This window comes from Carassius auratus, unplaced genomic scaffold, assembly GCF_003368295.1.
Source record: "Carassius auratus strain Wakin unplaced genomic scaffold, ASM336829v1 scaf_tig00015289, whole genome shotgun sequence".
Classification (NCBI taxonomy): domain Eukaryota; kingdom Metazoa; phylum Chordata; class Actinopteri; order Cypriniformes; family Cyprinidae; genus Carassius; species Carassius auratus.
In genome coordinates this window covers 367,562-384,919 of record NW_020524576.1, presented here as the reverse complement: position 1 = coordinate 384,919, position 17,358 = coordinate 367,562, and the positions used below count along the sequence as shown (strand labels likewise).

Sequence of the window (17,358 nt, the reverse complement as noted above, 5' to 3'; positions counted from 1 at the left end):
TTAGGATATTTCTGCTTCAGTAGTTTTCTCCCTTTTCAACTTTTAAACAGAGTACAAAGGTATAGTTGAATTTATTGATGGATGGTTATTGGGGGGGGGGGGGGGTAATAAAAACTTAACAGGACTGACTGGGTAATGGCACTGGATGAGTTTTAACAAGATTTACAATATCATCAACATAATCAAAAAATAACTAACCATGAAGCTCTTTTCTGTCAGAATCTGATATTTTCAGCATTTTTAGGTAGATGTCAAACTGCTTAGAGCTCAAGTAGGTTCCAAACAAGCCCTGCAACAGTAAAACAACATACATCTTTTGTACAACGGGTTTGCTAACGTTCATCCAGAAGCGTATCATGTTCCCCTTCTCTGGCATTGGTGCACTGTTATACCTGCAAGACAATTTGATATCAGTTATATTCAATCAGGCATAACTTGCCACAATCTATTTGTAAGAAAAGCAGTATGTAGTAATGATGTGGACTAACCTGGCTGCAAGACCAGCATTGACAGGTAAGGCCAACAAAATGGGATATATGCCACCACCGACCACACCAACCAAAGCACCTCTAATCAGGGTACAGGTTGGGCAGTTTAGATCACCTAAAATTACAATGTAGCTATTCAATACAATGCAGAACATTCAGAAACACTCAAGGGGTTTTCACGTGACCTGCTCAAAGCTGTTGCAAGGTGACAAAATGCCGTGAAATGCACACAATAAATGCTTAATAAAATTAAATGTATTTGAGCTTGGATCATAAAAGTCCTGGTAATGGCATTGACATGGATCAGAAAGAATAAAACGAGGTGTGGATTAAAATATAGACGATCTTTTTTTTTATTTTCGTACTGACGGGTAAAACTATGGTCAATTGATTTAACCAATAACGATTGGCTGATAGTTTCGAAGAGGTTGAAGTTTAAACACGAGTCACGTGGAAACCACTTAAAACCAATCCTCATACAATCCTAAATCTATGCCATACCTGACATTAAGGGGTTTGTGACGGTCGCAGTGTACAGTGCTGCAGTTGTCAGAAAGGGAAGGACAGCCATGGGGAGACTGGAAGTAAATCGTCCTTGGGTGACATTTAGTACACGTCTGTAAAAGCTGTTGGCAATCAAGCCAGCAAACCCAGCGTTGCCAGACAAATATATAGGGCCGTATGAAAAGAGTTTTCTGTTTGGGTTAGAACAGGGAACTTTCATCAGCTAACTGCAGCGGGAGGGAAAAATGTGACATTATGCGTAAAACACACACACAAACCCCTTACTTACTTGTCTATATCAGAAAGCCTTTCAAACTTCTTATTCATAATTTCAGTTTTCTTCGCCCTGGATACTGTCTGGCCTTGGCCTGTTTCTTTCACAAAAGCCCCGTTGTCTGTCATGATGATCTAAAAGGAGATACAGATTTAATCTCAACAAATGGATTTATAGTAGACAGGCAACATATTTAAAACGTTATTTCATTTTGGTGACCTGAAGGCTTATCACGACTGCTGTAAATGTAAACGTCACTGGCCTGAAGCAAATTCGTCTGTTTAAATATCAACGGTTGGTTCGTCTGAAGAAAAGATGTAGGCTAGCGGTTTATCGACCAGTGAGTTTTGCCTTTGTTTAGCTCCCATTTCAGAATAAGATGAATAATAACTCGATGTATATAATTATTGAAATATTTAAGCATAATTCATGAGTCCGTTTATAAACTCAGAAGGGATATTTTAGTTTATGTTGCTAAATATGTCATTACGTTTATTATACTATTATTATTTTCATACATAGCTACAGATTGCTATCTGGATATCCATGAAATTCATATTAATCCCCTGTAGAGGACATATTTTTGTAAGACGCCTCTTTATAAATTGAACTTGAAATGAAATTGATATGGCATTTTAAAAACGCAGCCCTCATAACAAGAGGCTCATCGGTCAAAACAGTAACTCATTCAAGCGAATGACAGCTGGTTTGTTTTGCCTGTGTTGATGTGCAGCTGAACGTCAAACACAGTCGTATTATTGTCAGTTTGTTCACAGCTTCATTTGCACATGGTCACTACCTTATTTATGCATAGTAGGATTGCTACTTACATACGAGTGATCGTTTAAATAAGCGCTAAATAATTTCCACCCCCTGTTCAACAGTCACGGTTCTCAATGCAAGCAGGGCGCAGCCATGTCTTATCACATGTTCCGGTCAACTTTCACCCCGAGAGCCAGGAACAATACGGCGGTTCCTATTGGTCCGTGCGTGGAGCAACTGACCGAATGAACGAACGCCATTGGTGGACGCGCCCTGTCAATCCCCGCGGGTCAACCCTCTCGTTGCTAAGGCGAAACTGGTGATGATGATGCTGCCGCTGCTGCTGCTGGTGATACTGCACCCACCGTAGAGAGAGTCTGCAAACCAGCTTTGGCAAAAGATGCCGTGAAAATTCACTGACGAGAAATGACGAGAAAGGAGATGAAGTTGTTTTTAACTGCATGTCGGGACATTTGACGAGGACCTTTGGGATATATTTGCTCAGATTGGCTTAATTACAGAGACAATTCTGGAGCCATGCGTTATCGGAAAGCTGGATGAAACTTGCAGGTGTTTTCCGACAGGCGTCGCACCGACAGGCTGCTGTTTCATGGGGAAAATACATCCTGTCTTCTTTAGTTAAATCTGTCTAGTGTCTTTACCACGAGATCTGAATTTCATTTACATTTAGTATGTTTTTGGATTTCACACACCAGTTTGCCTATATGGTTATGGTTTTGCTTTTCATTTAATTGTATAATTTTTTTTTCTGTTCAAGAATCGGAATATATTTATATAAAAAAACACATGAACTTCATTCTATCACTATGTACAGAACAAGTAGTTCTTGAAGAACTGTTTACAAGCATGCATCATTCAGCTTACACACGCAGGAGATACCAGGATGTCATGCTTATTTATTTATCAAACTGTTGCTATTGACAGTTTAAGGATTTAAAATAATGCTTGATCAGCATATTTTGACTGAATCTAAGACAAGCCATGCACTGTAGACCATGTGTGATTTGATGTAGATATAGCCCTTGGGGGCAAAAACTAGTGGTTAGATTTAGTTTAGGTAGTCACTGCGCCTTTAATATTTGTCAGGACTGTATGGGTTGTTTTATGGACACCTTGATTGAATAATGTTTATGTAGTTAAATACCAAAGGCATGTAGGGAGTCAATAGTTGAGCGAATATTCCAGCAAAAATAATCCTCAGAGAGCTCAATACCGAGAGCATATGGTCACTGGAGAGCAGTCTTGACATTTCTCATGGACTCATACACACCAAGGTGCACTCGATCTCTTTCTATCGGATTATGGATTTATTTCTCATGTGCGACAGTCATGCGCTCAGCATGTCTTTTCTTCTGCAAGATGTTTCACCGAGTGTCTTTTCCTGTTTAACTTGACAATTACAAGCAACGACCCCGAGAGCTGCCATTCTGTTCGCGTTTACATCTACATCAACGAAATGAGTAGGAACTTGCTCTTTTAGCAGCTGGCATTTTCTCAAAAACACTGTGACGGCAGATGAGGGCGAAACTTTTGTGTTGCTGTTTCCACGCGTGACAATCCCACAAGGACATAAAGGAGTAATTATGCCCTTAAGAAAACGAGGTGAGAAATAAACATCGGCGTATGTATGTAACTGTGGAAACATGATTATTGTATACAACTGTCGTTGACATAACGTGTGGACTTTTTTTTTTATCATGAATAAGCGAAACTGTACACTGAAAGAATAATGTAAACAATGGTCACACTTTATTTTAGGGTCCAATTCTCACTATTAACTAACCATTAACTATTACTTTTGCCTCAATTAACTCCTTATTTGCTGCTTATTAATAGTTTATAAGGTAGTTGTTAAATTTAGGGTATAGGGTAGGATTATGGATGTCATGCATTATATGTACTTTATAAGCACTAATAAACAGCCAATATGTTAATAATAGACATGCTAATAAGCAACTACTTATTAGTGTGAATTGGACCCTATACTAAAGTGTTACCTAAACAATTTTTATTCAGAAATTGTTAGTAAATTTGACAAATAATTACACAGAAATTGCAAGTGTCACAATTTTGAAATAAAAATTCAGAAATACTATTTTCTGGCATAGTGTACTCCAGTAATCTGATATATTTACAACTTGGTTCTACTTGTGACAACTAAAACAGAACCTAGAATATGCATTTTATTTCTTTTGATGTCTTTTTTTGTCATTATTTTAATCGTATCTAGTGAAGATACAATTATTTTAAAGTATGGATATTAGATGCAGTCTCTTATGAGGTCTTGCAAGCTGCATGCATGTTTAAATAGCGCATGACATATATCAGTTTCCACCTGCAGTTACATGGATATAGTTGAGTCTTTGGGAAATGCAGAATGTCAGGAGTCAGGACTTGTTTAGGTGAATATGTTGTGGTTGCTGAAGCAGGCAAAGATGATCATATTGTAGCAGGACTGTTGTGGCTGGGCCTTTTATTATCCTTATTTTATTTTGACTTCTGTACCTTCTATGCTTTGTAGGGACATCAAACGGTGTAATGGTATATGTAGGCATACTAGTAATGTAATTACACTCTGCTGTAAGTTTGTAGTCTGTAAAAATAGACAAGTATGGCCAACTTGCCTGTGACCTCGGATGATCTCGGATGCTGGATTGTATTTATATTTCAGACTGCTATGCCGCTGTGTTTTTAGTGTAGTGTATCTCCAATTTTATTATCCCAGTAGTTTAACATTAGCAGAAGTCTCATTAATGCATGCACAGTTTTCACATATGTTACTGATTACAATGTATTTCAAATGTTAAAGTTTTATGTTGCTCAGAGGGCTCTGCTGAAGACAGGAATTAACCTGTCCTGTCGCTAGTGTCTGTTTGTCTGTGTGACTAAGTGACTGAGTCATGCTCAGTCACTCTGAAGATCCGTGCCAGTAGTAAAGCGTCTATCAGGGTCTCTACATTGTTAACTTGTTTCCGTGTTATAAAAGCATGTAGAAATACAGTGAATTGTTTGAAGACAGTTTTTTTTTTTTTTGCCAAAAACATTACAATAATTCACATGACTCCGGTCCATTATTTAACATTTTGTGGAGCAAGAATTTGTGAACACATGCATCAACTGCTTTTAACATTAAAACCTTGCTTCTGACTCTATCCATAATATTGCTTACTGTGGTGAAAACGTTGAATCATCTGAATCGAGAGAAAAATGCACAGATCAAGTACCGTTTACAAGCGAAAACAATTCTTAGCAAATATGTCAGAGGATTTTGATGTGAGAAGACAACAGGGGACAGACTTTAAAACTGAAGGAAGCATTATTTTGGATTAAGGACTTGATGGTTTAAAGTTAAAATACCTTTATGATGGATTTGTTTCTTATTGACGTGCCGTTTTTTGCTTCAAAAGACATTAATTGATTTACTGGAGTCATGTGGATTATTGTGATGTATGAGCAAGTGATGTAATGTAAATTCTTCCAAATCTGTTCAGATTAAGAAATAAACTCATCCGAGAAGTTTTCATATTTGTGCTGAACACCTCCTTTAAAAAAGTAAAAAAAAGGGCAATTTTTGTTTCATACATTTTTATTGTTTGTGAGCGATCATTGTAAAGACATTTATTTAAAAATAAACATAATAATAAATAATAATGCATGTTATTTGTTCCTTGTTAAATGTTGTATTAAAAAATGCCAGTAACATAAAAAAACGTATTCTGTCTTACAGACACAGCCAGGGCATTATGCCTCCTGGAGGACTACTTCTCCAAACTGAAGAAACCAGAGGAACAACAGCTCAAAACTTCCATCTTAAGAGTCATGGGCATTTTCAAAAGCAGTCTTTTCCAGGCTCTCATAGGTAAGATTATGCTTTATTTTTGTAAAAAGATCAATTTTCCTTTTAAATAGGAAAATAGGCAAATGAGAACAGATGTAAAATAAAGTTATTTATAAGTGTTTTTTTAGGAGCATACAAATGTTACTCAAATTGATTTTTACGATGTTTGCTCAAATTCATTCACACCAAGAGTGTTCTAATGTTTATTTTTCTAATAAAAAAAATAAAAAAAACATTGTATGTCTTGAGGTCAATGTTTTCTTTTTTATTATTTGTTCCATTAAGGTTGCATGTGCTTTATCTGCTGATGTGACATTTGCTCATAGTTCATTCTTAAGCAGTGGGCACATTCTGCCGCTTTAGGGCTTTTTTCTGAAATAAAGTTATTTTTAACCTTGCTGATGTGGCAGGAGATGCTTCTCTGTGCCTCTGGTATTTTAAACGTGTTCTTCATAAGCTCAAATCTCCGCAAGGCAAGATTTTGTCTTTTCTGTAAAGGAGAATCAGATTGGTTTTGAATCTTGATTGGTTTAACTCCTTCATTCATACTAAAGGCCAAATGAAGATTAAGTCAAATGCTCTCGTGTGCTTTTAGTAAGTATAAGTGGGATCTAAAGATGGATGGTTTTGACTTTCATGATTTCCTCTTAACATGTTCTTGAATGTTTAGACACTTCGTTAGTTCAAAATAGAATGTTCAATTGATGATTCTGGATCATAACGTCTTATCATAATTTCTGTAGTGAGTTGGAAAACTGTACTGTCACAGTCTGTTAACATTCTCACCAGGATGCGGATCTTTATTCTGATCTAAAGCAAAGGTTCATTTGAACAATTAGCAAAGAAACTCAGATATGTGCTGTGCGGGGTGACCAATGGTCAGATCTGCATCTCTTATGTTCTATCTGGTTTAGTGCATTTACTCACTTTTATGAAATGTAAATGTAAGACCATGAAGTATTTTCTTATTTCTTTGAAAAAAAAAAAAATGCTATAGTTGCTTTATTGTAAATATCCCATAGGTTTTCATGAAAGTGTATGGAGTCATTCAAGCTTTGTGAAAATTACAGTTTTTGCTTTAAATGGTAGTCAGTCATAGAAGCACTTTAAGGCAGAATTTCTTAATCGTACACTTATGTTTTAGCTGCATTTGCCAAAGTTTTTTAATTAAGGCCTTATGCTTGCTAGTTGCTATGACTTTAGCTCTAGATTTTTAAGGGGTTATATGATGCTTTTTTTTTTTTTTAAGATCATTATTTTGTGTATTTGGTGTAACAGAATATGTTGACATGCTTTAATGTTCAAAAAACACAATATTTTTCAAATACTGTACATTATTGTAGGTCCTCTATGGCCCGCCTCTCTCAAACGCATCGTTTTCTACAAAGTCCCTCCTTCTGACAAGCGCAGTCTGCTCTGATTGGCCAACTGACCCAGTGCATTGTGATTGATCGATCACGCAAGCAATCGTCAGAAATGTAACGCACCTTTCCATAATCACAAGCATAATTTTTCACAATAAATGTGAAAATTAATGATGTCCTTTGTTTTACCATCAGTTCAAGCCTGAAAGGTGAACATAGATTGATGGGACAGACACAGTGATTAAGCTCGTATGTGTTTGCAGTACACAAGCCACGGATGGTTAAGACAGATGACTCCACTGTGTGACCCCGTCTCTCTCTCTCTCACACACACACACACACGCTCACACACACAACACGCAAACTCAGCATTTGACCATTTAATAGCAAATACTAAAACTAATAACAAGACATACATTAGCTGATTCAGAATGCGTTGCTGTTCTGTTGTAAGTAATCTTAAAGATTCCTAAATGCATCTACTATATGAAGGCCAAGTGCTTTTGCTTTCGGCTAGATACACACAGCATCTCCCTGACATGACTGCTTCAACACTAATTGCGGTTACTGAAACCACGCCTTCTTTCTTTGCATGAACACATGAACCCTTGGATAAGAATCAGTCATGCAAAAAAATTGCGTAATAAAAAAAACTATGTGTTTAGATGCAATATGCTAAATCATAGTTGTGTGTTTAATTGCTTGTGCTGATCTGGGAGCAGGGATTTTGCCTTGGATAGTGTAATATTTGTGAAATATTGCCTTCTTTCTCCATGCAATTTCAAGTTTTCCTTTCTCTTTGGAGTGTTACAAGCTGCTCGTGAATAGATAAGATCCCAAAAGTTTCAAAAATTAAAGTCTCAGACCCAAAAGGGATATTCTTTATGAAAGTTAAGAATTGTCCACGCCTTCCTAAAATCCTCGTTTAAATGCCCCCACATCTACATCCCTGTAAGGGAAAGAGTTGCATAACACCGCCTAAATGTTCACGCAAAGAAAGAAGGCGTAACATTGATTCTTGCTGTAGTATTTTTGCTGCCGCCATTATAATATATAATATATAAGAAGTCATTATAATCAGTAATTATATCCCCACTGGATGCTACAAATGCCTTGTTTGTAATGGGTTTTATTGGTTTTGTCTCGTTGCACCACACAGCATCACAGTATGGGGCGTACCATTTCCGTAATACACTTCGGCCAATCACAAAGCACTGGATAGTTGGCCAATCAGTGAACACCTCGTTTTTCAGAACCATGAGCTTTGTAAAAATCTATGTGTTTCAGAAGGCAAGGCATAGAGGGGGACAATAATATACAGTATGTGTATAAATATGCAAAATAATGTTCTTTTTTAGCGTCATACGACCCCTTTAATTCCTTTTTTCTTCTCTGACCTTTACCTCAACCCGCTGATTGTGTTTGTGGCAGATTGCTCTCTATTAATTGGAAAAGTTGACGTGATCCTTTAGGCCTGATTCGTTATCTTTATAGTTATCCACACCAAGGTCGATAACTATAAAGATAAAGACATAGTTCTAAAAATCATTATCAATATTAAATAATAGCAGCATCCACACCACAGCTATAACAATAAAGGCACAGAGAAATGATATTTCATGGCATCACTTTCAGAATGATTCTTTCTAACTGATTAATGACTAAAACTTTGACAGCCAATCATAATCACAAAATAAACAAATGGTGTCATTCTCTAGTGTGGAAGCTAATATAGTAATCTTTGTAATTCTCCTTCTTGGTGTGAACATGCCTTGACAGGCCATCAGGATCTTTGCTGCCCTCTTGCAGTCATTCACAGATGACTCAAACTAATGCATTTTGAACCTAACTGTATAAGAAGCTTGCTTCTTTGATACTAAAAACTAATTTAAACAATTATGTAGATCTGTTAAACTTGTCCCCTTTCTGTTGATTTACTATAAAAAGTTGTTAAAGGTTAAGGCCACTTCCTGAAATAGCAGTAATCATCTTAGAAGGCATTAGCATGAGTGTAATCTGGAGGGTTTGCCATCATGCCAGAGAAGAGCAGTCTCTTAACTGCTTCACCTAGTCTCGCCTTCACCAGGAAACATTTATACCTGTCAGCATAGGTTGAAAATCTGTGAAAATCCATTTTGAGTGAGCAGGTTTACTTTTGGTGTTTCATGAAGGAAAATCTGAAAAAAAAAAATTGGTACCTTAATTTTCTGTTTGTTTGGAACCTCGAAGACCCTGACATTTTGATCTGCAGACTATTATAGTAGTAATTATGGTAGTTTGGGCAGTACACAATAGCTAAAATGAAATGGCCCGTGTTATTTGTGGCAAGAAAGCTGCGAGGTTACTATGAGGTTGTATCATAATCACACCGAGTTCAGATCATTATAGTATTTTACTGTTTGAATCAAAAGTTCTCTGGTCTTGTTTTTTAGAGTCTGTCCTTTTTAATCAGATATCCTGGCTAAATATACTCTATCACTGATGTTTATTTGAATCCTTTAGATACTGAGCCACTGCGGTCTAATCGCAAAACCAACCACAATGCCAATTTGTTCCATAGAGGTTTTTAATGGAACCTATTTGTCACTGTCATCTGAACAAGGTTGGACACTGCCCTCTTAATAGAATTGCCATGATGGCACACTCCTGTTTCACAGAGAGACCGTCCCTTGAGAAGCTTTTTTTTTTTGCTCCTTCTGCTAAACTGTAATCAGATCTGTTACTCTTGCAGGAGGGGAGTTTCTGACACCAGGGGATGGATGGCGAGTAGCAATCTCTCCTTGGTCCAAGTTCCACAGCTAGAACAATACAACTGTTTGTAGAGTTCCCGAAAGCTCATCAAAAGTTTAGTCTGGATTTGTGTCGTAAACAGCAGGATTAAGGATTACAGAATCCAAATGAGATCATTTATTGTGTTTGTGTATGTGTGAGTTTGTGTTGTACTTGCTTAATTCATGTTACCATTCGCAAATCCATTGTAGTACTATAATTCAGAAGCATAATTCAGAGAGAAAAAGAATGTGGGAAATGTATAAAAAAAATGCGTGGATAGGAATTTATACATCAGGAATTGATTGGGCTGTGCAAAGTGGGTGTTATGTACCAAAATCTATTCAAATGTTTGAAGGGGAGGAGTCAAAAGAGGGAATGGGGTGTCAGCCATAAACAAAGTAATTTCTATGGAATGGGAAATTTAGATTGGAAGTTTGATTTCATTGACTTTATGGTTAAAAGTTAACTTCAAATATTTGACACTTCAAAAAACAATTTGAAGGACGAATAAGATTAGCAGTGATTTTTTTGCATTTCCCCCCCTGTTCTAGAATAATCTTAGTCTCCCTGTAGCATGCTCTCCTCTGTTAATCCTGCTGCTTTGGGATAGCAGCATGTTGGAGCCCTCTCTCCGTCTTTTCTCTTTCTCCATTTCTCCCTCTCTAATTCGTCTCTTCCTGTTTATTTCCCTTAACAAGTGGACGTGAGTTTATGTGCCTCACATGGTGGTGGAAGCCATGCCTCAAATTGGAGGACTCTGGGTGAGGACTTTTGTCAGAGAGCGTTGGCTGTAATTACAGGTTAATGTTATACTGTTTGTCAGTGAATCTCAGGTAAATGTCTGACCCAGATCTGAGTCCAGTGGCTCATAGTGTATTTCAAGTTTTATTGGGAAAAGCAGCGTTGTTGTGATTGTGAAGATAGTGAGTGAGTGATTATATGAGTAAGGATACTAGTTTTCTGAGCTGTGTTAATGGGAGCAAAGATCACAGAGGTGTTATTACAGATTGTTTATACACTGAGGCTGTGCCCTAAAAATGGTAATGATTAAGTTTTATTTGAAACTCTGATATGTATTTTCCTAAAAAGAATGCAAAATTTTTAGTTGCTAATTCAATTAACATTCTGAATTTATTATTGTTCATAATTTTTATATTTATTATATGTTTATTATAATATCCATGCAGAAAAGAAAATCTGGAGAAGTACATCATTCCATGATGCCTGTTTTCATTATATTTTATTGAGTATTACTTTAATGTTATTTTTGCATGCCTAAAGTGAAGCTTCACCCAGAAATGAAATCTTAGACATCAGTGCTCACACGTAGAATTGTTTGCAGTCGTTATGTGGCTCTTGCCATAAAACAGCGGTTTAGTTTACAGTGACCATGTCTGTCAAGCTTTGACATAGATGTTGAACAAACAAAATTAGATGTGAAGTGACACAAGGATGTGTAAATGAACACAGAAACAGAAATTGAAAGATGAAACAGAATTATCTTTTTCTTTGTTCCTTTCAAATCTAGTATGAAACTCTTTTTCACATTTTGTGCTTTTTATGACTTTGAATCTTGGCATGTAGATAAACAGCCACCCTACGTGTTTTTTATTTATTTTTTATATATATAATTTGAGTTTATAATAAGCCAGTGTGTACAGAAATGTGATGCCATTTGCATTTGGTTAAACACCAGCCTTGGCCCCACCTCTGAAACAGATGACTGAAAATTATTAGATGCCCTTAAGGACAATATAGCTTCTAGGAAGATGTTAATGCTGGTCTAAAGATGCACATGTAATGTGAATATTTTCCTTACCAAGCCTTTAGCCTTGAAGTATAACCACACAGAAACTGCTGAGCCCACTTCTGTTTCTCTGCTCAATTATGGCAGTAGTGTGCCAGTCCTCTTCATTTCATGAGAATAATGTTGCCATCTTGTGGAATTTTGGGGAAATATTGTTTGGAACCAGCCTATTTGAACTGGTCGTGAATCATGGTGTATATGTTATTTAGGTTTTTTATTTAGGTTATATATATATATATATATATATATATATATATATATATATATATATATATATATTCTAGCTTGAGATTATTAATTATTACGTACTGTCTATTGTCTAAAATCTAGTGGATTTTGTTTTACCTTATGTTTCATTATTGAAAAAAAAATATATATATATATATATTCTAGCTTGAGATTATCTCAAGCTAGAATGAATATGATAAAATATGACACCTAAATATTAAAATTCACACAAAACGTTTCACTAAATGTCTTTTCTAATGGTTTAAGATCAATTAATTGGGCAAATTGTATTTGTATAGATATAAGTATAAGCATTTGTAGGCATAATGCCTTTGTGTGTGTGTGTGTGTGTGTGTGTGTGTGTATGTATATATATATATATATATAACATCCTTTTTTGAACTAAATAAATTGGATGTGGTGTTTGGTTTGTTGTTTTCATGCTGTTAAGTCTGTTTCCAGCAGAGGGAGCTCTTTAGATCTGGTCAGAGAATTATAGCGCTTTGACAGAACTAATGAATCATATCTTTTAGGGGTGAATAATAAAATCAATTAAAATACATTTCATACCACCTGAATACACTATATATATATATATATATATATATATATATATAATTCACTCTGTCATTTTTCTAATGTTTTATATTTTAAAAGCATTAGAACAAGTAGGCCTGTCATGATAACAACTTTTTTTGTTGTACGATATATAGCCCCAGAAAAAATTGCGATAAACAATATTTTATGCCACTGAATATATAATCGTAATATAAAAGCATAATCATGCAAAAAGGCCAACATACTTTCATATGACAAGAAATGTGTAATTCTTCAGAATATTTAGATAATGGAAATTAAATATCAAAATATTACATACCATAAAAACTTGAACAAGTAGAAAAAATAATTTTTTTTTTTCCATCTACAGATGTTTTCCTGACCTTCTTTTCTCTGTAAATTAAGGGTGCACTGTAAAGAAAAGTTTGCTGGAAAACACAATCCCTACTTAGCAGTCAGAAGTCTTCATGCACCACAGCAAAGATCCCTAAACAAGGCCATATCTGCAGATGAAAACTTTTTTGTAGAAGCATTTTTAAAATTTGAACCAATTACACCACGTTATGGTGAAGCTGCAAAAGACACAGGCGCAAATGGAATCCAAAAAAACATGGTGACATAAATTTTTGTGTAAAAATAACGGGCAATATATTGCGTCAGCAAAAATGATTGAGATCATGTACATGTACTGTGAGATAAGCTGATATATTGATTATTGTGACAGGTTTAAGAGCAAGCCACTTTTCAGTATCAGGCATGTTGTTTAATATGAATGCACTTCTGCATTTCTCTGAGTTCTGTGATGTATTATCGAAAGAACTTTCAAACCCAGAGCTACCTGATGTCAGTGAAGTGTGTCTTTAAAACACCACCATTTGCATATTGAATGAAATGATCGAGTGTACTTCAACTAAAACTTTTCTACTTGCCTTTGAAATGGCCCTTTGAAACTAGTGTTGGTTTAGGATGCAATTATGAAGGACAGGAAGTGTGAGGCAACTCTGTGAGTCAGAATTACACCTGTCATAGACTTTTAACAGAAGTATCATATGAAATGTGCCGTCTCTTGCTCAGTCTCCATGGTAACGCGGACCTTTAGCAGGAAGGTTTCCAGTGTCATAGTGAGCGGCCTGCAGTACTTCAAACAGAAAAACTTATTTTCAGAAGACGAATGTGTAAAGGTAGTGATGTAATTCAGCATAATTGTAGATACATTTAGCGGAGCTGTTCCATCAGCTGTTATGAAGCTTTTGTTATGCTCCATTTCCAGATGTGGCATTCCAGGATTTTCACAGTGAGGGAGGAGGAAACTTTTACAACTTAGTCAAGAGACAATCAGTCACTACATTAAAAGATGTGCATCCACTTTTTTATGATATAATCTGGGTTCTGGGTCCCAACCAAACATGTTTCGCACATGCTAATAACAAGCTTATCTTCAGCAGTTATTAATTTCATACAGGACAGATCTCAGCTAGTCACATTATTTTGCCAGTTTGTTGATGGAGCAAAGAAATACAGAATTATCGAAGCCGACAAAGGCAGCGTGCCAAGAGGGAGAGGCAAGCTGTTCTTCATGTCACATCAGTATTTAGAGTAAAGAGTGGGAACAATTTGCGAGTTTGTTTTGGAACAGAAACATTCAGTTTTCTAAATGTGCGACGCTAATGATAAATGAGCCATCTGATGTGTAGCAGTCCTGAGATTTTATCTTCATCTCACTAAAAAGATGAAGCCATTGCCAGGGAATCAACGTTATTTTCTGTAAGACTATCAAATCCATTCTCTACATTCTCTTATTATTAGGAATAGTTCACCCACAAATAGAAATCTGCAGAAATGTTCTCACCCTCAGGCCATCCAAGATGTCAAAGAGTTAGTTTCTTCAATGGAACGGATTTGGAGAAGTTTAGCAATTACATCACTTGCTCACAGGCAGATTCTCTGCAGTAAATGGGTGCCATCAGAATGAGAGTCCAAAAAGCTGTTAAAGACATCACCATAATCTTACAAAGCTGTGTGTTTGTAAGAAAAAAAAAAAATCCATTATTAAGGATGTTTTAACTGTACCTTGTTGCTTCTGCCTAAAGTAATACGTCCATAATCCATATAATTTCCTCTAGCAAAAATAGTCCAATAGCAATATATATATTTCTTTAATAGACAAAGGCGGCACTTATTGTAGCCAGAAGCAACGGTTTGACATCAAAAACATCTTTGAATTCATGAATTTTTTTTTTTTTTTTTATAAATGCAGCTCTTCTCTTCACAAGACGTAAATGATGGACTGGAGTCATGTTGATAAATTGTACATTGTGATGTTTTTGTTTTGTCTTAACTCTAATTCTGATGGCACCCATTCATGGCACCCCACCTCACCCCCACCCATTTCTTTGTTAAATTATTCTGTTGATATGGATGCATTTTATTTATAGCAATATCTAAACCGCCACCCCAAAATACTCATGTTTTACAACAGCTCTATATCTGTCAGTTGTAACACATTGCAATGCAAAGGCCATTTTCAGAAAGGAAAGTGATTTTATGAATCATGTAGAATCACAGAGGCAGGAGTCTGCGTCAGGAGATAAGGAGGTGTGTGTGTGTGTGTGTGTTGGTATGCAGTGGTGGGTGGCTTAAGGAGCTTGAATAATCGCTCCCTGGAGAGGAGTGAGATTACAGCCCTGAGCCCACACCATCCATCCATTACATAAGAGTGGAACAGCTGCCGATCTGTAGTGTGTGAATGAGAGTATGGGCACTGCGTGTTTCTGTGGGTTCGTCTGGGTTGGAAAAGAAAGGGAGTTCATGCATAGACTGATGTGATTATGAATATGAATTTTTCTGGTTCTTCTTTCTGGTTGCCTTGGAAACCAAGCAGATAAGATCTTTCCTCATTGTATCTGGTACCTCACATAACTAAACCCACAGCTCGGCTGAAAATGCATATACTTAGAACAGCTAATCAGAAAGTGAAAAGCCTTGCATTCATTCTTGCCTTGAATCATGCATTCTCTAGTTAGAACCAATCCTGAATATATTCTTTGCATTATTATGCCAATATTATACCAATTCAACTTTTAAACTTTGGCAATGAACACTTTTTAAATAACTTGAATAGGTTAATGCAGGGTCTATTTTTTTTTTTTTTTTTGACCTAAAAAATTTACTTGAGGAACCCACTGAGATTTTAGTTAATTATATACATAAGTTCCTATAATTTTACAAGGCTCAAATGATCCTTCAGAAGTTGTTCTAATATGCTGATTGGTGCTCAAGAATAATTTCTTATTATTACCAAAGTTGAATGTAGTTGCTTATTTTTTGTGAAAACTGTGATACATTTTCTTCTTTTCAAGATTCTTGGATGAATAGAATTTTAGGAAGAAAATCAATTTAAACCAATTCTAAAATAAATCTGTCATTTTTGATTAACTTAGTGTGTCCTTGCTGAACAGAAGTATTATTTTCTTTCAAATAAAATAAAATAAATAAATAAACAAAATCTTACTGACCCTAAACTTTTGAACAGTTTGAATATGTGGCTATTCAGTTTACCTCAAATAAACATAGAGAAAGCGTTGCCGTTCTGATTTCCAGTGATGTGTGCAATATGCAGAGATGAGCAGTGAACCGCAGTGGTTTGTGGTTGCGCTGTCTGAGGCTGAGGCTTTCTGTGTTTTGGAAAATTGAGTTGTTTCCAGTCCTGTCCTGTTGTCAGCCACTTGTAAATTGTTTGGGCTGCAACAGTAAGCACCAGGTGCATAGCTTACGTCACAACTCCTCTCATTTAACATGCCAGCAATGCCCACCGTGGTCGACCTTCAGAGAAGGTCTCTTAGAGAATCTGACTGTTTGCAATGAACAAACACTTGATTAAGTAACTGATTGAGCTGTCTAATTAACTGCAGAGTTTCTTTTTTAGTTCTGAAATCTTCAATATTTCGACGTGTCCAAAATCAACACAGCTGACAAGTGTAATTCTGTTAAAACAGCTAAAGTTTTTTTTTTTTTAACAGCAGATTTCAAACATCACTTTCAGCCCATTTTCATTCTTGTGCAGTCGAGATGAAAGTGAGTTAATCATTTTTCTAGATGAGATATGAACTGAAAGCTGTCCACTATGTAATAATTGTTTCAAAGGGATTTGAAAGCCAGTAAGCTGTCAGGACTCTATCTGAACAGATTCATAATGCCCGATTAGCAGATGACAAGCCTTTTATTTTACGGATTTGTCCCAGCAAGACTTTTTAGGGTCATCTGCTTAAACACACTGCTCTGTTTGAATGAATGCATAATGTTGATACCAGTATCTAAAAAACTGAGTGGCTAATTATTACTGATATAAAACCATTCACCAGTTTGGGTCTGAATGATTTTTTTTTAAATGAAAAGAAAAACAAGGCTGCATTTATCTGATCAAATTTCCAGTAAAATTTTATATTGTTAAAGGGTTGATGAACTTTCTTTTTATTATTTTGTACTGTCCTCTGAGGTCCACTTTTAATATAATCAATATTTTTTACATCAAAAAACATAATAATTTAGCAGTAGTAGGCTTTTTTATGTCCTATTTTGACTCGTCTCATTGGGACACTCTGTTTGAATAGGCATGGCGGATACTCTGAAATAAACGCCCCGTGCTATAATTGGCTAAAAGTTTGTATGTTTCACAGATGAACGCTGCTATGATTTAAGTTAAAAATGCATAAATACTCAGATCTGTAATAACAGACAAAGCA

The 17,358-nt window shown here is 36.0% G+C and overlaps 2 protein-coding genes across 15 annotated transcripts in view; one reads left to right on the top strand and one right to left on the bottom strand.

The window, feature by feature from the left end:
* Positions 1–35: 35 nt before the first annotated feature.
* Positions 36–2,219, bottom strand: LOC113074655 (transmembrane protein 126A). The gene is made up of 5 exons (XM_026247502.1): positions 2,097–2,219; positions 1,282–1,400; positions 990–1,183; positions 489–603; positions 36–392 (listed from the first exon to the last, which is right to left on the bottom strand). The coding sequence occupies exons 2-5, from the start codon at positions 1,392–1,394 to the stop codon at positions 194–196; spliced, it is 621 nt and encodes a 206-aa protein (XP_026103287.1). The 5' UTR covers positions 1,395–1,400; positions 2,097–2,219; the 3' UTR covers positions 36–193.
* An 87-nt stretch (positions 2,220–2,306) lies between these two features.
* Positions 2,307–17,358, top strand: part of LOC113074652 (disks large homolog 2-like) — a 178,459-nt gene continuing 163,407 nt past the window's right edge. For all 14 annotated transcript variants that reach the window (XR_003280682.1, XR_003280681.1, XM_026247485.1 and 11 more), the window contains exons 1-2: positions 2,307–3,651; positions 5,777–5,908. Coding sequence is in view for 12 of the 14 variants with exons in the window: in XM_026247485.1 (XP_026103270.1) it covers positions 3,633–3,651; positions 5,777–5,908 (151 nt within the window). In the remaining 2 variants the exon portion in view is untranslated. The remainder of the gene's footprint in view (positions 3,652–5,776; positions 5,909–17,358) is intronic.